We start from the raw sequence: 22,937 nt of genomic DNA, 5'->3' as shown, positions 1-22,937 counted from the left end.
GATGTTCAGTAAATAATTGATGCCTTTGTACAGTTCAAAAATGAAGTAATGTGAAAAAGCTATAATACAGAAATATTAGCAAGACAAATAAATAAATAAATGTATTTGATACAAACAGTGAATATCTGCAATACCCAATCCTCTTTCAAAGTCATTTAGTAAAGAACTAGTACCTTACATTTGAAGCAGAACAAGTTCAGGGCAATAAAAATCCCATTGACAACCATTTGAGAGTTATTGTCAGATTTTAATATTTATAGAGGGTGGTCCTGCATGGCATTTCCTATTTTAGAAACTAGTTGGCTTCCAACATAAAGATAGGAGGATCAAAGGAATTCTGCAGCAGAGAGTGTGTATTAACGAGAATTCACATACCCGCCAAAAGTTTCTAATCACTAGTGACAACTAATTTCACATCCCTCTTACTGGTTTCAGATTTGTAAGGTGCTCATTGCAGCGTGACTGTTTGTTTGTCAAAAGCTTGTGTTGGAAACCTCTGCCTGAATTGATGAAGAAGACTGAAGATTGAGCAAGGAGTTGTGCCCTTGTTAGCTCTCTGACAGAGCAATGCAATGCTCCTGAATCATGAAGGGGGCTCTCTGGATCATTAAAGGAACCCACCTCTGTTACCATTTGTAACTACAGCAAAAGTAAAGTGGTGGGGGTGAGGGTCATTAGTCCACTCCCCTGAGTGATATGATTCCCCTTAGCTGCCCATGACCTTAATTTGGAAATGGGTTCTAGGTACTGTTATCCCCCCTCCCCAACTCTGCCCGGGGAGCAACAGGCTACTGTAGCAACAGCCATTGGGCCATCTTGTTCTAGCATTTGTTGAAGAGCTGCTCCCAAGTGTCCAGCTCCTATGCCCTACTGCAGCTCCTAGCTTTCCTTCTGCTGCACCAGCACCCAGGCCCACATCCCATACAGAGCATCCATCAACACAGATGAATGCACTATGAAAACCTAGATAGGCTTGGTAGGCAGACTGAGGGACACTGGTGGCAACACAGAGCTTAACAGGGAATAAGAGAGGGTGGCGTTTAGCCCCAGATTGACTGTGTGTGCGCACGGTAGAGACTGTTATAAAATTGATTCCTTGATTATCACAAGACACCGGGTGCTGGTAGCCTTGCTTGGGTAGACAGGACCAAAGAACATTCTCATAATACAGAACTGTGTTGGGAAATAACCTGACAATTACAGAACATAAGCCAGGCCACCAGTGTGTTTGATCTGGCTGTTCCTCAGAATCCAGGAGCACATGTTCTCTCTGCATTTGTCTGACTAACATTTTGGAGCAAAGCCTCAATATCACTCAGTTTCTCAAACCAAGCAAGGCCTGGAGTCAGAACCAAGCAAGGCCTGGAGTCACAAGCCAGCAGCATGAAAAACATCTTATTCATTTTTGTTTGTTTATTGTTAACAAACAAATCTCTTGGAACAAAACACAGCCAGCCTCCCTCCCCCTTGCACTGCTGGGCGAGAGTGACTTGGAAACGAAGCCAGAGAAAACTGATCTCCGGTGGGAGCTTCTCCTCCTCATGGGGCCCTCAGGAGGTGGAGCCAGACAGGGGCTGAAGGCAGCCACACTGTCACGGGCTGTGTCTGAGGAGGAGTGAGGCAGGAGTCCGAGATCAGTGCTCCGAACCCGCCAGGTACCGGCTCTGCTCCCGGGTAGCGTTCGTGGGTTACGCAGCGGGCTTGCGGGGCTGCCTCTGGATTTTCTGCAGCTGGGGGCCAGTCAGGAGTTAGTAGCTCCCGGGGTTGGGGGCTCTCTAAGAGCAGAGGGGTCGGTGAGGTGACTGTGTTGCTCGCTGAGTGAGTGCACCTGCGGTGGGAGAGCAGGGGGAATCCAGCCTTTGCTCGGCGCGGGAATGGGGCGGGAGTCAGCTTCCCCCCGGGCCCTCTCGCAGGGGAGTCACTGGGGGAAGCGCCGCTGTCGCGCAGGCGGTGTTAGGTGGCCCTGACTGTGCAGGGCTGAGATGGCTGAGGCAACGCTGCCCAGCGAGGGGCGCAGGCAGCCTGTCGCAGGGTGCGGGCTGAGCTCCGAGCCCGGCTGTGGGTTGAGGCCCCAGCCCCAGGGAGGGTTCGGTGCACAGATGCCTCCCGCTGGAGAGGGCGATTGTCTGCTCCAACCCCGCTACCCTGCAGTGCGGGTGTGGGCGTGGGCTGGGCCGCGATCCCACTAGCCTTATTGGGATCCAGGAAGTGCCTTCCCTCTCCTGTAAGTAGGGTTGCCAACCTTCCCCCCTCCCCCCCAGTTTGTTCTGGAGTCTGCAGGAATTAAAGCTTAATTTTTAATGAAAGATTATGTGATGTGATGAAACCTCCAGGAATTGGGCTAACCAAAATTGGCAACCCTACCTATATGGATTCTTGAGGTTTGAAAACTTTTCTAGTCCCAAATCGGGGCACAGTCAAACATCTGTTTTTCATGAACCATAAATCTGAAAGGGGGTTGGGTTGGGTTGTGGAAATTGGATCAGCTGAAATGAAACATTTTGGTTTGTTTTTATGGTAAACTTAGATTTCTAAACAGAATGTCGTTTCAAACTGAAAAATGCACCCTTTTGTTTTGAAAAATGTCGAAATGGGACACTGACAATTTTGAAACCTTTTTCCAAAATGGGAAAGACATTGAAACCGACCCTTTGCTCCAAAAAGTTTGCTGCTTTGTTTACTGTTGTCTTCAGCCTTCTGGCTGTTAGCTGAAGAGCCTGTCAGACGACATAACTTGCAAAGCACGCAGTGATTTCGTAACCTCTAGTTGTAGCTGCAGAGTTCAGTAATGTAGTAGCTGTAGTCCCCATACCTAACTTTTTCTTTGAAGTAGTCCAGGCTCCTAATTCCATTGTTTGAACTCACCCAGGAGAGTTTTGTTCTTCCTGTTTTAACACTTTGGCATCCAGTTAAGGGCCTGATCCTCAGAGACGCTGAGCACTCAACTCTCATTGACATCAACCAAGTCATAAATGCCCATTCTGTATGTTTTGAACCTTGCTGGAGAGTGTGTATATGTATTTAACACTAAGGATTTGGTCCCCCGTTCCTCAAAGTTTAGGGAGTTAGGCACTAAATAAATGCCTTTAAGGGTTTTGGACCTAGACTGTGACTTTATCTTCAGGCCTGAGCAAAGAGAGCTGCATGAGCTGTACTGCCGCAGAAGGCATTTTGACTCCCTTATGAGACATATTTGCTTCCTTCTTTTGGAGGCTTTTAAGAACAAGTTAGATAAACACCTGTCAGGAATGGTCTAGTGATTACATAGTCCTTCCATGAATGCAGGGAACTGAACTAGATGACCTCTCGAGGTCCTTTCCAATCCTGCACTTCTGTGATTCTTGCTCCTTAAGCTAGCACTAAGACATTGTTCTATAAAGGGACTTAGGTGTGGCAATGCTCAGATGTCTAAAAAAACCACTGGAACAATAATGGGATCCACAAAGCCTGAGTTAGGTGTCTAGGCTTGGTATACAGTGGGTGGGGAGAGACGGGCATAGGCGCTGACTCCGTGGGTCCTCCAGTGCTGGAGCACCTGCGGAGAAAAATTAGCACCTGCAGGGCCTTTCCCCCGCTGGCAGCCTCCTCCCCCTCCATCCCAGCGCCTCCTGCCTGCTGCTGTTTCCTGGCATGCAGGTCGGCTTTGGGTGGGAGAGGGAGGAGCAGGAATGCGGTGCACTTGGGGGAAAGGGTGGAGTGGGGGGGGTCGGGCACCCCCTCGGTAGGGAAGTGTGTGCCTATGGAGACAGGAGCCTAAGAATGGATAAATAAGAGCCAGCATGTTAGGCAGAGAGCTGCTTAAGGGCTGGTTTAAACTGAAAAGTTGGGTCAAGCCAGCTATGGCACTCAGAGGTGTGAAAAGCCAGCCTAGCACCAGGTGTAGACAGAATTCTTCTGTCAACCTTGCTACCATCTCTTGGGGAGGTGGATTAATGACAGTGATGGGAGAACCTCTCCCATTGCTGCAGTGAGTGTCTACACTGTAGCATTTTAAGTGTAGACATAGCCTAAAATAGCCAATTGGAGATGCTTGCTAATAAGATGGATGTGTCCTAAATCCCACCCCTCCCATAGAGTTAGGTGCCTAAATCCAGGCTCGAGGGAGGGTCCTATCTCTGTTTGCGATCCATGACCGGGAGTCTGGCAGCTTAGCCATTTAGCAACTCTCTTGCAAGAGAGAGTTAGTTGCCTGCCTAACTCTATACAAAATAGTTTTGGGGTTGGGAGAAGAAAGCAGCCTCCTCCCTTAATCTTTACCTCAGCAGTTAGGATACTCACCCCTGTTCAGTTCCCTCCTCTTCCCACTGAGGAGAAAGGATCTGAGGAGGTATCTGCCACCTCTTAGGTGAGTGTCCTAACCACTAGGCTACAGAGTGATTCTCACTCTGATCCAATCGATATTTAATTATCAGATATTAATTAAAGTAAAGCAATTTAAATAGGAAACATCCCATAGTCCAGAAGCTAGTGCACTCACCCGAGAGCTGGAGAACCATTGTTCAAATCCCATCGCCTCATCAGGTAGAGGGGGGAATTGAACCAGGGTTCCCCCACATCCTTGTGGAAGAGGCTGCCTCCTTGTGACCCTGCCGTTTTGTGTGGCATTAGGCATACTCTGAGCACATCTATTGCATTGGGCCCCACGGATGAGTCAGGTGGTTATCTAGGGTTGCCACTTGGACAGTTTTTATATTGGTCAAAAGATTTACTATGCCATGGTATTTTTTACTTGGGACACATTAAAGTGCTCACAGTTCACATGCCTGAGATGTGGACTGTGGCACCGTGTTAGGATAAAGTAAGACAAATGATAAAATAGCATAAAAATGGGATGGGGGGAGGAGAAGGGGGAAATGGTTCTCTCACTAATTTTAGTAATAATCCGCAATAGTCATCACTAGGATCCTTTTTGCTGGTGGGAGGGGTGGCCAGTAGTTGTTTTTCCTGTGTCTTGGAGGTGCCTGCTCCTCTGTCCCCACTTTGTGGTTTGGCCTGGGGTTTAGGCATGACACAGGCATCTGAACTTTTACGGTACATCTACCCAGCATTTGGGAGCCTGTGGGAGTGAGCCTCCCAGCCCAGGTTGACTGACTCATGCTCGGGCTCTAAAAATAGCTGTGTAGAGAGTGCTTTGAAGTTGCAGTTTGGGCTCTGAAGACTCCCCACAGGCATGTAGCCCAAATTGCTATCTGGCCTTAGGACAATTTATTTTGCATAACTTGCAGCACTGTGTGAATTGTTTAACATTGTTACATTTTGATAGTTCTTTTCTGCAGACATGTCTAGGACTGTCTGCAGTGGCACTAGGTTTAACTTGTCTGCCTCTGGGTGTTTGACCTAACAGGTGTTTTACTCTCCATGAAAAGATAGGGTCACCTGTGCACTGCTGAACTGCATTTTGGCTGCCGTGAAAGCAAAAGGCTAGATTTACATGGATGAAAAACTAGACTCTTCATTTGGCAGCTGGTACTGAGTGGTGCAGAGTGCCTCCTGCAAGGGGCTGAGCACCCTCAACTTCCACTGACTCTATGGGGCTCAGCATCATGCAGGGTTGGGACATGGAGCTGTGCACCTTGGCCTGGGGAGGAGTATGGCTCTAGCTCTTAGTCATATCTGAAGAGAGATTAAGGTTTTATCACCACTTGTAAATTTTAAACCTTCAGAGGTAATTTATCCTTAATCCTATTAGGGCACTTTGTGGTCTGGATCCAAACGCTGTTGGTCCAAGTCCCAGCAGAGACCAGTTCACTGGTTCACACATCTCTAGACTGAGTCAGATTTGATTTAATGTGGGATGTATGCCATGTGATCAATCTGCTAGAACAGCCCTCATAAGGCTTTGTTAAATGAATACTGCATTACGATATAAAAGCTACTATGAACACCACATCTGATTAGAAAGATGGAATAAGGCCGTGCAATGGCCTTTGTATAAATGGGGGCCCACCTGTATGGAGCTTATTGCAGGATCAGAACCTAAATCAGGTTAAACAAAAAAGTATGTGTGAATTATATTTAACAATCAGAGTGGTATCTGGGACCTTGAGAGTCTGGCAATGCTGTTTGAGACACAGAAAATACATCGCATTAGAATAGATAGGAAATCCTGAGATTTTCAAAATATAAAGGTTATGTCTAGTATCTTATTATCAAGTCTGAGGCAACTTAACAATGGTTTAACTTCTCTTACATTATTAATGTTTTAAAAACATGGATCCATCACACAATGTAGCTACAGAGTCACTTAACTGCCTTGCTACTATAAGCCATGATCAGATGTGCAGGCTGGACGTACCTGAACCAATCATGGAGTGGGGCAATCTCAGAACAATTTGCATAATTCCCGTGTGTTCCAAAGCTGCCTTGACATAGGCCCCTTGCAAATAGACTCGTCTCCAGGTTGATTTCTCCCTGCAGGAAACTGGATTGGGTAAGTACTGCTTGTGTAAGTACAGGCACTTCTTTTTCAGCTTAGATTTCTTTTCCACTCCCCAGCTGTTCTGAGTGGAGCAGCCAACTGATATTAACATGCTTTTGTGTTTAAGTGTTAATTTGACTTCCCTTTCACTACTCCTGGGGAAGGGGGGATTGAAATGAACAAACTATAAATGCTCTATCTCTTAATTGCATTTTGTTGTTCAAATTTGAACAGATGGAGGCAAATAGGGGCAGAGCTCAACTGATAAGTACAGTTTGCTCTCTAGTAGCTTCAGTTTGCTGCTCAGTGAAGCCTTGGGTGCCTGTGAGCAGGGTGGATGAGAACAAGAGGATCTAGGGCCTAGGAGAGGGGGTAGGGAAGAATTGGCTGTCTGTGGTTTTAGGCAGGCTGTTAGGAAACAGGAAAGAGGGGTATTAGCAGAGGAAAAGACAGAAAGCAGAATGAAAAGCAAAATAGAAGCTGGGAGAGAGAGCCAAATTCTGTTGTCTTTACTCAGGCAAAATTTCTAGTGATTTCAGTAGTCATTCATTTGGGAATTGTTGAGGAAAACATCCAATGGGGAGACTTGGGTAGGGACAGCCAATGATGCAAAAGACTCCACCACCCAATTGTCATGCACTCTTTTATTCATGGCCTCTATTTCACTGGTGTTTTCCTGATTCTCCGCTACCAGAGTTAACCTTTGAGCCCTGATAAGAGATTGAAAAATTGTTGCAAAGCTGTTCCATAAATAATTAAACTTTGTCTCTAACAATGGAGTAATTCATTTACCTTGCGTACAATGTGTTGAGTTTGCCCTCAGCCTTAAGGCTGGTCATCCTCAAGGGTTCTAGATCTTTTCCTTTGTGTCCTTGGAGAGGAGACTTAGCAGAATGCAAAGGCTGCTGTGAGATGAGCACTGTTAACAAAACGGGAAACTACTGAAACTAGCATTGTAGGCTCAGTGCTGCCCCTTGGTGATATCTGAGATGGGAAGTGAGACAAATGGGAACCACAGGGTGTGAGTGAAGCCATCTCTGCATAGGTGTCCTAAGTATTCTGCCAGTTGGTGTTTATAGAAATGGTGGGGACCGTGTATGCAGCTGCCTTTGCTTTAGCTGTAGATGTAGAACAGATTGGTGAAAAAGATGCAGAGTTGCAGAGCAAGACCAAAAGAGTCACAGCCCAGTCCCAAAGCCACATTTAAACATTGTTGGATCAGGTACTGGCTTATAGGTTGGGTGGCTGAGACTGGATAGCCTAGATCCCAGGAGGGGATTGATTGGCCTTTGGCTGGAGCCTGAAGGACTAAGTAGTTTATCCAAGTACAACCTACAGATCTGCTCAGGATATAAGGTCAAAGTGAGTGCTGAAGGCTGAGTTGAAAATTATTTTTTTTCAATGTATTTAAATAATCTCGCAGATACTTAAGCTCTACAGTTCTTCTTCAGTCTAGAGATTTTTCCACTAGTGGGTGGCTGTAACACAGAGGACCACTTGTGGTTCACTACCGTGTCAGCAATTCTTGTCATGTTTGCTACTCCTGAAAGAATTCTGCACCAAAAAACAAATAAATAAATAAATAAAATTCTACCCTCCAAAAATAAAAATTTGGCACACAATATTTTAAAATTCTGCAAATTTTATTTGTCAATAAATAAATGTGGAGGCTCCAGCAGTGGGGAGCACAGGCTACTGGCTACAGGGAGGTGGAAGATTACTCTGCAGCCCCCTGCCCTCCCTGGGATACAGACTTGATGGTGAGGCTGCACACAACCTTGACACAGCGCAAGGGCTGGGCCTGCCCCAGAAACACCTCGGGGTCCAAGCTCCTCGGCACCAGGTGTGGGCAGGCAGGCTCAGCCTGGCAAGATCCAGGTGTGGGGTGAGAGGGTTCTAGGTGGGTGCGAATGGCTCAGTGGGAGGTCTGGGGGCATAGGTGGTCGTTGGGGGGGGTTCTGGGTGCAGGGGGGTACAGGTGAAGGTGGTTGGGACTAAACGGGGGGTCTGCGTATGGGGGGAATGGAGCTCAGCAGGGGATCCAGGTGCTTGGGGCTTGGTGGGGTGGGGGTCTGGGTGTGGGGGGGCTCATCAGGGTGGTCCAGGTGCATAAGGGGTGTGGCTCATCAGGGTGGGGGTTTGAGTGATGGGGACTCAGCTGGGGGTGGTCTGGGTGCAGGGGTCGGGGTCAGGTGCAGAGGGCTTGGTGTAGGGTTCTGGGTGCAGGGGGGTGGGACTTGGTAGCGTGGAAGTTTGGGTGTGGGAGGGTTTGGGGGGGTTCTGGATATGGAGGGTCTGGATGCAGGGGGGTTGGGGCTCAGTAGGAGGACCACATGCAGGTGGGGCTCAGCAGGGTTGGGGTTTGGGTGCCGGGGGCTTGGTGGGGGAGGTTCTGGGTGCGGGGGGGGGGTGAGGCTCATGGGAGGGGTCCCCCCCCACCCTTTCTGGGCATCCAAAAGGACGTGTCTGTGCTGCTGTGGAGGGGCATGTGAATGGTCTTGTGGCTTCCCTTTGCTTCCCCATCAGAAAGTCATTTTTTATCCAGGGAAGCAAAGAAATCTGTAGGGGACATGAATTCTGCATGCCCACAGTAGCGCAGATTTTCCCCCATATATAAAATTGATTATAGGGAAAAACCTGCTTAGGCAAAGATTGTAACTGGCTGAAATTAAGTTTTAGTCTTAGAAGCACATTCCTACTTTTGTTTCTTTGTAACCCTCTCTTAACCCTTATTACTTCTACTTGGTATCACTTAACCTATGGGACTGATGTGTGGTAGGCACGCTGCTGGGGTCAGGGTGCTGAATCAGATCTGCAAAGTATACCGACGCTCAGGGGATTGCCTCCTTGTCTGCTAGCTGTTGGTGTCTGGGCTGTAAACCGCACCAGTAGAGCATTTAATGCACCCAGGGTTGTAGGGCAGACGGTGGTATAACCACTTGCTGGTTTAGATTGCATCCCCAAATGTCACAGAGGCATAAAAACTGTCACTGCTGCCTTATTCCTAATAAATCATAATTTTAAAAAAGCAGATCAATAAGACAATGCTAGTTCAACATTAGCTCCATAATTCCCTATAAAACAGTTCGCTCTTCCATTCAATAAACAGACAGAGGGTACTCTTTCTCCACTGAGCCCATAGAGGGCTTGTATGACTCAAGCACAGATATTTAGGTCATGATTACCTCTCTCTTCCTCATGTGCATGTCCATTGCAAGACACTCAGCAATATTTACTGCATTGGCACGTAAAATTCAAAATCCCCCCTTGAAATTAAATACTTCCTTTTAAAATAATTTTCCTTTGCTGTATTTGTCAGGCAACAAGAAATCTGAAAACATGGCTGGAAAACCCAAACTGCACTACACTAAAGGAAGAGGTAAAATGGAATCTATCCGATGGCTGTTAGCAGCAGCTGGGGTTGAGGTTTGTATTTCTCATAAAGTGATCAGATTAATCAATGGTTGAAATGACTGTTCTATTTTGACAGTATGACTAATGACTAGTTATTAGCACAATCTCCTAACACACAAGTGATTACGTGTACAAGAGTCACAAGAAGCTGGATGTAAATTCTGCATGTCAGCTGTCCTATATATTACTTACACGGTCCTAATAATATTCAGCAAGGATATTAGTGAAACTGGCATTTCGTGTCCTGTAGAATGTATTCATTTCATTCTTTGCAATAACAAGGGTTTCTGTTTCCAAGGAGAAACTGTCCTTGGCTATCGTCTTGTTCAGAAAAATTAATTTGAAGAGATCTTGAATTGTTGCTGCTGTTCAAAGTCAGGAATCTCTCCAACTTCTTTTGAATGATTGCTATTTTCAATTGTCTCTCATTTACTCTTGCTTTAAAGACCCAGTCACACCATATGAATAACTTTGAAAAACATTTTGTTTAGAGATAATTTTGTATACTTTTTGTCCAGATCCTCAAACTTGTATAAATTAGCACAGCTCTCCCGAAGTCAACAAAGCTACCTTGATTCACATCAAGCAAAAGTGTGGCATGATATGGCTTAATTTCTGTGCTGAATATTTTCTTGAAATTATTGTCATTTCCTAGGAATTCATTTTCCTCTTTGGCTTCTCAACACTTGAAGTGAAAAATCTTCTTTATGACTTGCAGTGATGTATGTTACTGTGGGAGATAAGCTGCTAGAGAACAAGTTATGGAGCAACAAAGATCCTATTCTCATTCAAATGTCTTTTATTTTTATTTTTTAAATCAAGGCAAGAAACATAAAGGCAGAATTGTCTCTTGTAGTTTCTCAACATTTTCCATGTAGCATTAGCTGCTTTTTAAATAAAGTACCCAAAGGCAAATATCCACTAATTGTTCATTCATGATCCATGAAATATAGCAATCAACCCCCTTTATTTCTGTTTTCCAGTTTGAAGAAGAGTATGTGGAAACAAAGGAAGACTTAGAAAAGTTACGCAACGGTGAGTCTAGGGCCTAGTCCAGACACAAACTTGCACTGATTTAACTTAGCCCTGGTCTACGCTACAAGTTTAGGTCGAATTTAGCAGTATTAGGTCGATTTAACCCTGCACCCATCCACACAACGAAGCCATTTTTGTTGACTTAATGGGCTGTTAAAATCTATTTCTATACTCCTCCCCGACAAGGGGATTAGCACTGAAATTGACATCGCCAGGTTGAATTTGGGTTAGTGTGGATGCAATTTCACCGTATTGGCCTCCGATAGCTATCCCACAGTGTTCCATTCTAACCACTCTGGACAGCACTGTGAACTCAGATGCACTGGCCAGGTAGACGGGGAAAAGCGCTGCGAACTTTTGAATTTCATTTCCTATTTGGCCAGCGTGGCAAGCTGATCAGCACAGGTGACCATACAGAACTCATCAGCAGAGGTGACCATGGAGCCCCAGAATCGCAAAAGAGCTCCAGCATGGACCGAACGGGAGGTACTGGATCTGATCGCTGTATGGGGAGATGAATCCATGCTATCAGAACTCCATTCCAAAAGACAAAATGCCAAAATATTTGAAAAAATCATCAAGGGCATGAAGGACAGAGGCTATCACAGGGACCCGCAGCAGTGCCACGTGAAACTTAAGGAGCTCAGGCAAGCCTACCAAAAAACCCAAGAGGCAATCACCCGCTCGGGGTCAGAGCCCCAGATGTGCCGCTTCTATGATGAGCTGCATGCAATTCTAGTGGGTGCCCCTACAACTACCGCACCCCTGTACGTGGACTCCTGCAAGGGAGTCTCACGCAACAGGGATGAGAATTTTGGGGACGAGGAAGATGAGGAGGAGGAGATAGCGCACAGCAGACAAGCGGAGAAACCGTTCTCCCCGACAGCCAGGAACTGTTTATCACCCTGGTGACAGTACCCTCCCAACCCGGGCTCCCGGACCTTGAAGGCGGAGAAGGCACCTCTGGTGAGTGTACCTTTGTAAATATAATACATGCTTTAAAAGCAAGTGTGTTTAATGATTACTTTGTCCTGAAGACTTGGGATGATTTTGCGGCCACTACAGCTACTGGAAAAGTCTGTTAACATCTCTGGGGATGGAGCAGAAATCCTCCAGGGACATCTCCATGAAGCTGTCCTGGAGGTACTCCCAAAGCCTTTGCAAAAGGTTTCTGGGGAGGGCAGCCTTATTGCATCCTCCATGGTAGGACACTTTATCACGGCAGGCCAGTAGCACATAGTCTGGAATCATTGCATAAGAAAGCATGGCAGCATGTGGTCCCAGTGTTTGCTGGCATTCAAGCAACATCCGTTCTTTATCTATCAGCTGCAGATGTTTCAACGCTGCCACTAGCATCTCCATCCCAGAGGCTAGTGCAGACAAGAAGGCGAAAAAAACGCACTAGTGATGAAATATTCTCTGAGCTCATGTAGTCCACCCAAACTGAAAGAGCCCAGCAGAATGCATGGAGGCAGACAATGGCAGAGTCCAGGAAAGCACAAAATGAACGCAAGGACAAGTGGCGGGATCAAGAGGAAAGGTGGCAGCAGCATGATGAAAGGAGGCAGGGTGCAATGCTGAAGCTACTGGAGGATCAAACTGATATGCTCCGGCGTATAGTTGAGGTGCAGGAAAGGCACAGACCGCCACTGCAGCCCCTGTGTAACCAACCACCCTCCTCCCCAAGTCCATAGCCTCCTCACCCAGACGCCCAAGAATGTGGTGGGGGGGCCCTTCAGGCACCCAACCAGTCCACCCCAGAGGATTGCCGAAGCAGCAGAAGGCTCGCATTCAATAAGTTTTGAAGTGCATCGTGGCCTTGTCCTTCCCTCCTCTCTTCCTCCCTCACCCCTCCCGGGCCACATTGGCAGTTATCCCCCCTATTTGTGTGATGAATTAATAAAGAATGCATGAATTTGAAATAACAATGACTTTATTGCCTCTGCAAGCGGTGATCGAAGGAGGGAGGGGAGGGTGGTTGGCTTACAGGGAAGTACAGTGAACCAAGCGAGCGGGTTTTCATCAAGGAGAAACAAACAGAACTGTCACAATGTAGCCTGGTCAGCCATGAAACTGGTTTTCAAAGCTTCTCTGATGCGCAGCACGCCCTGCTGTGCTCTTCTAACTGCCCTGGTGTCTGGCTGCGCGTTATCAGTGGCCAGGCGATTTGCCTCAACTTCCCACCCTGCCATAAATGTCTCCCCCTTACTATCACAGATATTGCGGAGCACACAGCAAGCGGTAATAACAATGGGAATATTGGTTTCGCTGAGGTCTAACCAAGTCAGTAAACTGCGCCAGCGAGCTTTTAAACGTCCAAATGCACATTCTACCGCCATTCTGCACTTGCTCAGCCTATAGTTGAACAGCTCCTGACTACTGTCCAGGGTGCCTGTGTACGGCTTCATGAGCCATGGCATTGAGGGTAGGCTGGGTTCCCAAGGATAACTATAGGCATTTCAACATCCCCAATGGTTATTTTCGGGTATGGAAAGTAAGTCCCTTGCTGCAGCTGTTCATACGGACCAGAATTCCTGAAGATGAGAGCGTCATGTACCTTTCCCAGCCATCCCATGCTGATGTTGGGGAAACGTCCCTTGTGATCCACCAGTGCTTGCAGCACCACTGAAAAGTACCCCTTTCGGTTTATGTACTGGTTGCCTTGGTGCTCCGGTCCCAAGACAGGGATATGCGTTCCTTCTATCGCCCCACCACAGTTAGGGAATCCCATTGCAGCAAAGCCATCTAGTGTGACCTGTATGTTTCCCAGAGTCACTACCCTTGATAGCAGCAGCTCAGTGATTGCGCTGGCTACTTGAATCACAGCGGCCCCCACAGTAGATTTGCCCACTCCAAATTGATTCCCCCACTGACCAGTAGCAGCTGTCTGGCGTTGCAAGCTTCCAGAGGGCTATCGCCACTTTCTTGTGAACTGTGAGGGTTGCTCTCATCTTGCTTTCCCCTGCCCTAAAGTGCAAGAATACCAAGTCACAAAGTTCCACGAAAGTGCCCTTACGCATGCGAAAGTTTCGCAGCCACTGGGAATCATTCCAGACCCGCAACCCTATGCGGTCCCACCAGTCTGTGCTTGTTTCATGGGCCCAGAATTGGCATTCCATGGCATGAGCCTGCCCCATTGCCACCAGGATGGCCAAATTGCTGGGGCCCGTGCTTTGGGAGAAGTCTATGTCCATGTCCTCATCACTCTCATCACCGCGCTGCCATCGCCTCCTCACCTGCTTTTGTAGGTCTGTTTCTGCATACACTGCATGATAATGAGCGAGGTGTTTACAATGCTCATTATTGCTACGGTGATCTGAGCAGGCTCCATGCTTGCCATGGTATGGCATCTGCAGGAGAGCAGAGTTGCAGGGGAAACAGTGGTTGGATGACCAGTTTTGCAGACCGACTGCACCGTCTGCTGCCAGGACACAACAGCTGAGTGGGCTGCATGCTTGCCGTGTTATGGCGAGACAAGAGCAGCCGAGCAGAGTTGCAGCGGAAGCGGCCATGCGAGACCACCAGGAGAGCAGAGTGGCAGTGGAAGCGGTGGATGATGACGGTTAGCAGTTCTACTGCACCGTCTGCTGAAAGCAGCGTGGCGCCTGCACGGAAAAAAGGCGCGAAACGATTGTCTGCCGTTGCTTTCATGGAGGGAGGGGCGACTGACGACATGTACCCAAAACCACCTGCGACAATGTTTTTGCCTCATCAGGCATTAGGAGCTTAATTCCTATGGGCAGCGGAGACTGCAGAAACTGTGGGATAGCTACCCACAGTGCAACGCTCCGAAAGTCGATGCTAGCCTCGGTAGTGTGAACTTACTCCGCCAACTTAATGCACTTAGTGGGGACAACACACAATCGGCTGTATAAAATTGCTTCCTAAAAATTGACTTCTATAAATTAGACATAATTTTGTAGTGTAGACATACCCTTAAAGATGTAGTTTTTAAACTGGTGCAAGTTTGTGTCTAGACCAGTGGTTCACAACCTGTGGGCCACTTGCGGCCCAATCAGTACACAGCTGTGGCCCGTGTGACATCCTCAGTGCCATAACTAGGGTGGGGCAGGAGGGGCACCTGCTCCGGGGGTGCAAAAATGGGGTGGTGCGAGACCAGGCCCAGGTGTCAGCTCCCCCCTCCTACCCTAGTAGGATTGTGAGTCCGGTGACCCTGGCTGGAGCAGGCTCCCTGGCACTAGAACTGCAGGGGCAGGGTGGGCTGCCAAGCTGAACTACATGCAGGTGAGATGGTAGACAGGAGGTGCTGAGAGGGGGGATGCAGGGGGCTAGGGCCACAGGGAGGGTGGGGCAGGGGCGCTGGGAGGGAGTGCAGGGGGCTAGGGCTTCAGGGAGGGGGGTGCAGCCACTGCATGGGGGACAGACTCTAGGTGTCTGGGGCACAGTCTCTGGATGGTCATCCAGTGTTTGGGGGCTCTGGATGATGGGGGAGCACTCCCTGGCTGTAGGGGCAGCCCCTGGGTGGGGGGTGCCCTGCACCAGGTAGGGCTCCCCATCTTTGCAGACAGGCTCCACAGCCATGCTCTCCAGGCGCTCAGCCCAGCTATGCTGCCAGCAGCGGAGCGGAAGTGAGGGTAACAATATATCATGCCATGCCACCCTTTCAGTAAATTAATTAATTTTAACAGTTTGATGTTTTGACTTATTTTGCTAATTCAAAATGCTCTTGGTAGATATTTGCCAGTGTTGAAAAGAAAGGTACTATATTGATTTGCATGGTATTGCTGTCATTTTACAAATAGTAAACCTTATTTTTTTTGTAGATGTACAGGGTGTGTGTGTGTATAATGGATTGTTGATGCGGCCCACATAACACAGAGAGAGCTGCACAGGCAACCCACATTGGTAAATAGGTTGAGAGCCACGGTCTGGACAGTCATATTTTAAGAACAACTTTCTTCTGTTTGGCTTAATCTGGATTGTCAGTGGAAGGGGAGTTTTGTTCATGAGACCACTTCTCTAATGTGATATGGCCTGCGTGAGAGGTGTACTGCATATTCCTTCACTCTGGCAATAGAAGCTTAGGATCTCTCTAACATAACCGGAAATGTCCATGTAAATTATAAGGCGTTTTCTCTCAGATCCAGGCAATGATACAACAGTTTGAGAACTGAGTGACTTAACTTCTTTTCCTTTCCAAAGATGGAGCCCTGCTGTTTCAACAAGTGCCCATGGTGGAAATTGATGGGATGAAGATGGTGCAGACCAGAGCCATTCTCAGCTACATAGCAGGGAAACACAATCTCTATGGGAAGGACCTGAGGGAGAGAGCACTGTACTGTAACACGACCCTTATTAATATACACTTCCTTTATTTGAACATTTGCCTGAAGTAGATAAAGAAGAATACTGCTTAGAAATTTAACCCCCTTCTCCCCCGCATATATATTAAAATGATAAACCTGTCCAAACACCATTGATGTCTCAAACCCAGAGTTTTGATTCATGGTCATTATGTACCTGGTAGATTCATACATTCCAAGGCCAGAAGAGACTATTGTGATCTTTTCTGACCTCCTGTATATCACAGGCCACAGAACCTCCCAAATAATTCCTAGAGCACATCCTTTGGAAAAACATCCAATCTTGATTTTAAAAGTGCCAGTGATGGAGAGTTCACCACGACCTTGGTAAATTGTTCCAATGGTTACTTACTCTCACTGTTAAAATATTTACACCTTATTTCCAGTAAGAATTTGTCTAGCTTCAACTTCCAGCCATTGGATCATGTTATACCTTTCTCTGCTAAATTGAAGAGCTCATGATTAAATACTTGTTCCCTATGACTGTTGATGAACACGAACAAATTGATGATACTGTTAAGGCTCTCCACAGAGTTTCTTAATTTATATAGAGACCAGAAGCATCTTAAGTTCTTGAGGCAACTTCCAATCCTTAATGGGATAATAATAAAGGCCTCATATGCCTTGGTATTTACTTTAATTTCTTTCCTATTTAATGATAACGGTTCAGAGAACTTAATCTTTGGAGGAAGCCTGGGGTGTGTTTGTGCCTGTTGGCCCAATTTAAAAACAGCCAGTTTCAACTGAAAACTTCTGTTCACTTTAAAAATGACCATAGATTGTTGTTTGTACATATGCACTCTACAATCTCCTAAAGCAAAACAATTTTTGGATACTCTGTTGCTTAGACAAGGACTTCATCGTATATAAGAATTCTAGTTTCACAGCATTAGCAGGGGTTCTCAAACTTCATTGCACTGTGACCCCCTTCTGACAACAAAAATGACTACACAACCCCAGGAGGTGGGGCCGAAGCCTGAGCCTGCCTGAGCCCCACTGTCCTGGGTGCGGGGGGCCAAATCCCAAGCCCCATTGCCGTGGGTGGGGGGCTGAAGTCCAAGGGCTTCAGCCCCAGGCTGGGAGCTTGTAAGCTGAGCCCCACTGCCCATGGCTGAAGCCCTTGGGCTTTGGCTTCGGCCCCAGGCCCCAGCAAGTCTAAGCTAGCCCTGGCGACCCCATTAAAATTGGGTCGTGACCCACTTTGGGGTACCCACCATTTGAGTACCCACCGTTTGAGAACTGCTGTGCTATAGCTTAACATGTGAGCAATGAAATTTTCCTTGTCCACCCCTCCTAACGAAGTCATAACAAAAACATCAGTGTTGAGAGAACATATTAAGAACATATTAAGCTTTCTCCTGAAAATTAACTCAGTGGGAATCCTTTTATGGGGTTCAATGTTTGTGGTATCAATTATATACAAATAAATGTGTTCATTTTACCAGGAAAGCCTTCGCCCGAACCCTCCCCTGCCCTGTGAACTCATTTTCAGCTCCGATTCTTTCAGCATCATTACCAACAAATTAACAATTCTGAAGCCTATATTCTACCCTTGACTAGAATAGGACTGATCATGTAAATCTAGATTCCACCATTTGCTACCTGTTCAGCATTATTGTTGTCAAAAACCAAAGGTGCTGGTTCTCAAAATGTTCTGTAGAGCTCTTGCTGGTTATATACGTATATATCTTGCTGGTGCCTCTGTGTTTCCTGCTACTAAAAAAGAAAAAAAAAAATCTGCTACAAATTGGAGCTTGTTGAAAGAGGGAAAACAAAGGGTGAAAACCTCTTCCAAAATTTCCATTTATTGTCAAAATTCAAAAAGTTTTTCTGATCAGCAGTGTAGCTGTGGTTGTAGCTGGTTTTCCTGCTTTTTTTTTTTTTGGAATTTCAAAATGTAAACAGCTTTTGAATAGCACAACTAAAAATACAGAGATATGTTCCTAATATTACTCTTCATGTGAACGATTGCTGTTCTTGCCACTGGGACAATCTCTCTTTCATAGCATGTGTCAAGGTTCCTTCCCCACTCTGAACGCTAGGGTACAGATGTGGGGACCTGCATGAAAAACTCCTAAGCTTATCTTTACCAGCTTAGGTCAAAACTTCCCCAAGGTACAAAATATTCCACCCTTTGTCCTTGGATTGGCCGCTACCACCACCAAACAAATACTGGTTACTGGGAAAGAGCTGTTTGGAAACGTCTTTCCCCCCAAATACTTCCCAAAACCTTGCACCCCACTTCCTGGACAAGGTTTGGTAAAAAGCCTCACCAATTTGCATAGGTGACCACAGACCCAAACCCTTGGATCTGAGAACAATGAAAAAGCATTCAGTTTTCTTACAAGAAGACTTTTAATAGAAATAGGAGTAAATAGAAGTAAAGAAATCCCCTCTGTAAAATCAGGATGGTAGATACCTTACAGGGTAATTAGATTCAAAACACAGAGAATCCCTCTAGGCAAAACCTTAAGTTACAAAAAAGATACACAGACAGAAATAGTTATTCTATTCAGTGCAATTCTTTTCTCAGCCATTTAAAGAAATCATAATCTAACACGTACCTAGCTAGATTACTTACTAAAAGTTCTAAGACTCCATTCCTGGTCTATCCCCAGCAAAGACAGAATATAGACAGACACACAGACCCTTTGTTTCTCTCCCTCCTCCCAGCTTTTGAAAGTATCTTGTCTCCTCATTGGTCATTGTGGTCAGGTGCCAGCGAGGTTACCTTTAGCTTCTTAACCCTTTACAGGTGAGAGGAGCTTTCCCCTGGCCAGGAGGGATTTTAAAGGGGTTTACCCTTCCCTTTATATTTATGACAGCATGGATCTCATATTAATGAAGACTGAGAACCTCTAGTCTAAAGTATTACTAATAGCACAGGTAAAGATCAAGAGGTCAAATCAATTTTGTTGTAGTGCAGTGGCTGAGTTAGCCTCCTGAGTACTGCTGCCATTGCACTACAATAAAATAACAAGCTGACTGGACAAAAAGTCAAGTGTTCAGAAATCAATGGACACCTCTAAACGGAAAATAAAAACCATTTGTTTCAGGATTGATATGTACGTGGAAGGAACAACAGATCTGATGGGAATGATCATGTTTCTCCCTTTCCAACCACCTGAGGCAAAGGAGAAGAATTTTGCTTTAATCATCGAGAGGGCCACAACCAGATACTTCCCAGTCTATGAAAAGGTAAGTAACAGTGAGGCAACAGTTCAGACATGACAGATCATAGAGAAGAACAGTTTGTACAATGGTGTTTGCTGAAATTTCCCTTGCACAGGAGGAAATGTCCTCAGGGCAGGTGGAGTTGTAGGACTGCAGGACTGCTCGGGGAAACCTCATAGAATGGGGGCCACCAAACAACCTGGTGCTGATTCTGGCACGGAGAGCCCCCATTGACCTCAGTAGGACCACTCACAGAGTAGGATGCAATTCACTGTGAGCAGGGATGGCAGAATCCAGCTCTTCTAAAGTAGTTTAGACCATGGTAACACAGTGATACCAACTCTTCACTAGCACCATAGTGGTATATGCATGCACATCAATGGCTGGGATACAGTCCTGAGAGCATATATCAGGGTATATTTTTCCAAGAAGTTCAAGTGTTTCTGCTGTTCTGAATTAAATATAGTTGTGATTCAGAAGTGTTAATAGCTAATCCTACAATCTTTACTCAGGCAAAACTGTTATTTATTTGTATTGCAATAGCTCCTAGTGGCTCCAGCTAAGATTGAGGGTCCCTTTGTCATGGTTAGGGCCCTACCAAATTCATGGCCGTGAAAAATGTTTCACGGACCGTGAAATCTTGTCTCCCTCATGAAATCTGGCTATTGTAGGGGGGTCGTGATATTCCCACCCTTACTTCTGCACTGCCTTCAGAGCTGGGTGGCCAGAGGGCAGTGGCTGCTGGCTGGGCATCCAGCTTTGAAGGCAGCGCTCCCACCAGCAGGAGCAGAGAAGCGAGGGTGGCATGGTATGGGGATCATCATTTTGGGGGGGGCAGGGCCAGCATTACGGGTGGGTGACCACTTAGGGTGCTGTGGTCTCCCCCCAACACACACACGCCCCCAAGGCCCCTTTGACCTCCAAGTGCTGGAGAGGAGCAGGGCTGGAGGCGTCCTGGCTGGGGGCTCTTACCATGTGCCAGGCACCAGCTGCTAGCCCCAGCCAGGTTGTAGAGGGACAGGACTTCCTCTTCCCTTGCATGGGCTGGGTCAGACCCACCTCCAGCAGCAGGGCAGAAGTAAGGGTGGCAATACCATACTATTCCACCCTTGCTTCTGCGCTGCTGCCGGCAGTGAAGCTGCCTTCAGAGCTGGGCTCCCAGCCAGCAGCCGCCACTCTCCAGCTGCCCATCTCTGAAGGCAGCACCACTGCCGCCAGCAGCAGCTCAGAAGTAAGGGTGACAATACCGTGAGCCCCCTACAATGGCCTTGTGTCACCCCCCACAATCCCTTTTTGGTCAGGACCTCCAGAGTTACAACACCGTGAAAATTCAGATTTAAAAAATCCTATGACTGAAATTTACCAAAATGGACTGAATTTGGTAGGGCCCTAGTCATGGTTACTAAAATTCCCATTGAAGTCACCTTGGGAGTAATGAGGAAATTTGAATACATTTTTCATGATTTGGTACATGAGTTCTATCTCTTTATTCACTCTTGAGCTGTAGACAAATATGCAGCCTTTTCTAAAATCTTTGAGCACTGTAAAAAATATGCACACAGCAGGAGTTCATGGAGAGCTGACTGGAAGAGAGTTGTACAGGAAGTGTCACATGTAAAGCAGAAATGCCCAAGGGTGGATTTGTCAGTAAGAATGCAAAACCTCAATTATGCAGCTTCACCTGATGTCTCCTCAGCAGAACCTCAGATTTGCACAAGCAGAATCAGTGTTTACAATATGCAAGAAATTCAGTCATCACCATCCTCATCATTCTTCCTGCACCATCAGCTGCATACGTTCGAAGTCAAACAGCACCAATCATCCCTGTCCTGGGTTCACTTTTCCAGGTCTTTTTTATTGAGATGTAATTATGCCACTTCAGCTATTATAATGCTACGGAGTGTGTCTCTAGCTTGGCCTCTCTCACTCTTGCCTGGAGTTGCCAAATAGTGCTTGTTTAGGTAACCTCCTTTTGGGCAAGGTTTCCCAAATAAGTCAAGCTCTTCTTCCTTTCTGCTTGTATCGTTGTAGCTAGTTGTGCCCATTCTAGGATCTCTTCATTACTTATTTTTAGTCCATTTTACTATGAATATGTTACACATACATCTGCACTGAACGATGTTCAGTTTGCATTGGATGGACTCTTCTCCATTTGGAGGATGCTTAGGATGTTGCTTTTGAAGATCTTAAGTTTGTTTTGTTAACCACATTGGACTTGAGACTTTGAAATATAGCAATTGCTTAACCTATTCTGGATTCTATTTCAAACACAGTCACCAGTACTGGGAGTGATACTGTCTAGATTAGTCAACTTATTGACTGTTTTTAAGGCTTCACCTTCCAAGTACAGAAAATCATTGTAGGTAAATTAATTTTCATAACTTCCATCTTTGATTTAGTAATAAGACCTGTTTGCTTGGCAGAACTTGCAAGACCATCTGTCTTTGGCTGTCTATCTTCAGCTGTCTTATTTAGAAGACAGATGTCATCTGCAAAGTCTAAATCTCCAAGCTTGCCATTTATCCATGCAGTGCTCATTTCCATACTGTGACAATCTGTCACTTAAATTCAATAGCAACTCCAAACAAGATGAGGGACAAGGTATTACTTTGTCTGAGAGCAATGTTAACATTAAACCAGTCTGTTAGCTCCTGGTTTATCTTTGCTTCACACTGAGTGTTTTGATGCAATGTTAGGATATAGATATTCAGGCCTGTCTGTAAAGGCCTATACTCTAAGAATTTAGGTGTATTCCTATCACTTGGCTAGTTAGAGGTATAAAAGAAAGAATCAAAATCACTGTCTGCCAGTGTAAGGGCCTTCTCTTACTGTGACAGTCTGAGGCCCTGTTCTTAGGCTAAGGCCTTTGGCTAAGCGACAGAGGCAGCCATAAGCTGGGAAGTGAATGGTCACATCCTCACATTCCAAACTAGTCACATTGAAATAAGGTGCTATTGGGCTGTTAGGAATTTAATCCTGTCCTTATAGTGCCTGTCACCTCCAGAGAAAGGGAAGTGCCTAGAAGCTGTAAAAGGAAATTGAGGTTGATAGTTTTCTGTCTGGTAAGAACTCACTTATCAATAGACACAGCTGGGAAACTCTTATGTCTTTACAGATGTAGTTGTGAAATCCTCACTTCTGTATTGTTTTGTCATTATAGTTCCCACTTTGCTATTGTTTATTGGCATGGTCTCTGGTTCTGTGATTGCTTCTGTCTGCTGTATAATTAATTTTGCTGGGTGTAAACTAATTTTGCTGGGTGTAAACTAAGGTGATGGGATATAATTGGTTAGCTAATCCATGTTAGGATTGGTTAGTTAAATTTTAGTAAAATGATTGGTTAAGGTATAGCTAAGAATATTACTATATAAATTAGGGGCAAACAGGAAGTAAGTTGGGATTCGAAAATAAGGAAAAAAGGAACTTGTATTTAAGCTTGCTGGAAGTTCACCCCAATAAACATCGAATTGTTTGCACCTTCGGACTTCGGGTATTGTTGCTCTCTGTTCATGCGAGAAGGACCAGGGAAGTAAGTGGGTGAAGGAATAAGCCCCCTAACATGCAAGTTTTAA

At 46.1% G+C, this 22,937-nt stretch overlaps 1 protein-coding gene across 2 annotated transcripts in view; it reads left to right on the top strand.

Moving 5' to 3' along the window:
• The first annotated feature begins 1,516 nt into the window (after positions 1-1,516).
• Positions 1,517-22,937, top strand: part of LOC140908652 (glutathione S-transferase-like) — a 27,015-nt gene continuing 5,594 nt past the window's right edge. The window contains exons 1-6 of one of the 2 annotated variants that reach the window (XM_073336238.1): positions 1,517-1,655; positions 6,233-6,430; positions 9,738-9,844; positions 10,816-10,867; positions 16,031-16,163; positions 19,248-19,389. In XM_073336238.1, the coding sequence (XP_073192339.1) occupies positions 9,758-9,844; positions 10,816-10,867; positions 16,031-16,163; positions 19,248-19,389 (414 nt within the window). In that variant the 5' untranslated portion in view covers positions 1,517-1,655; positions 6,233-6,430; positions 9,738-9,757. The remainder of the gene's footprint in view (positions 1,656-6,232; positions 6,431-9,737; positions 9,845-10,815; positions 10,868-16,030; positions 16,164-19,247; positions 19,390-22,937) is intronic. The other variant, XM_073336237.1, reaches the window with a different exon arrangement.

Source organism: Lepidochelys kempii, chromosome 3 (genome assembly GCF_965140265.1).
Source record: "Lepidochelys kempii isolate rLepKem1 chromosome 3, rLepKem1.hap2, whole genome shotgun sequence".
Lineage (NCBI taxonomy): Eukaryota > Metazoa > Chordata > Testudines > Cheloniidae > Lepidochelys > Lepidochelys kempii.
This window is presented reverse-complemented; position numbering and strand designations above follow the sequence as displayed.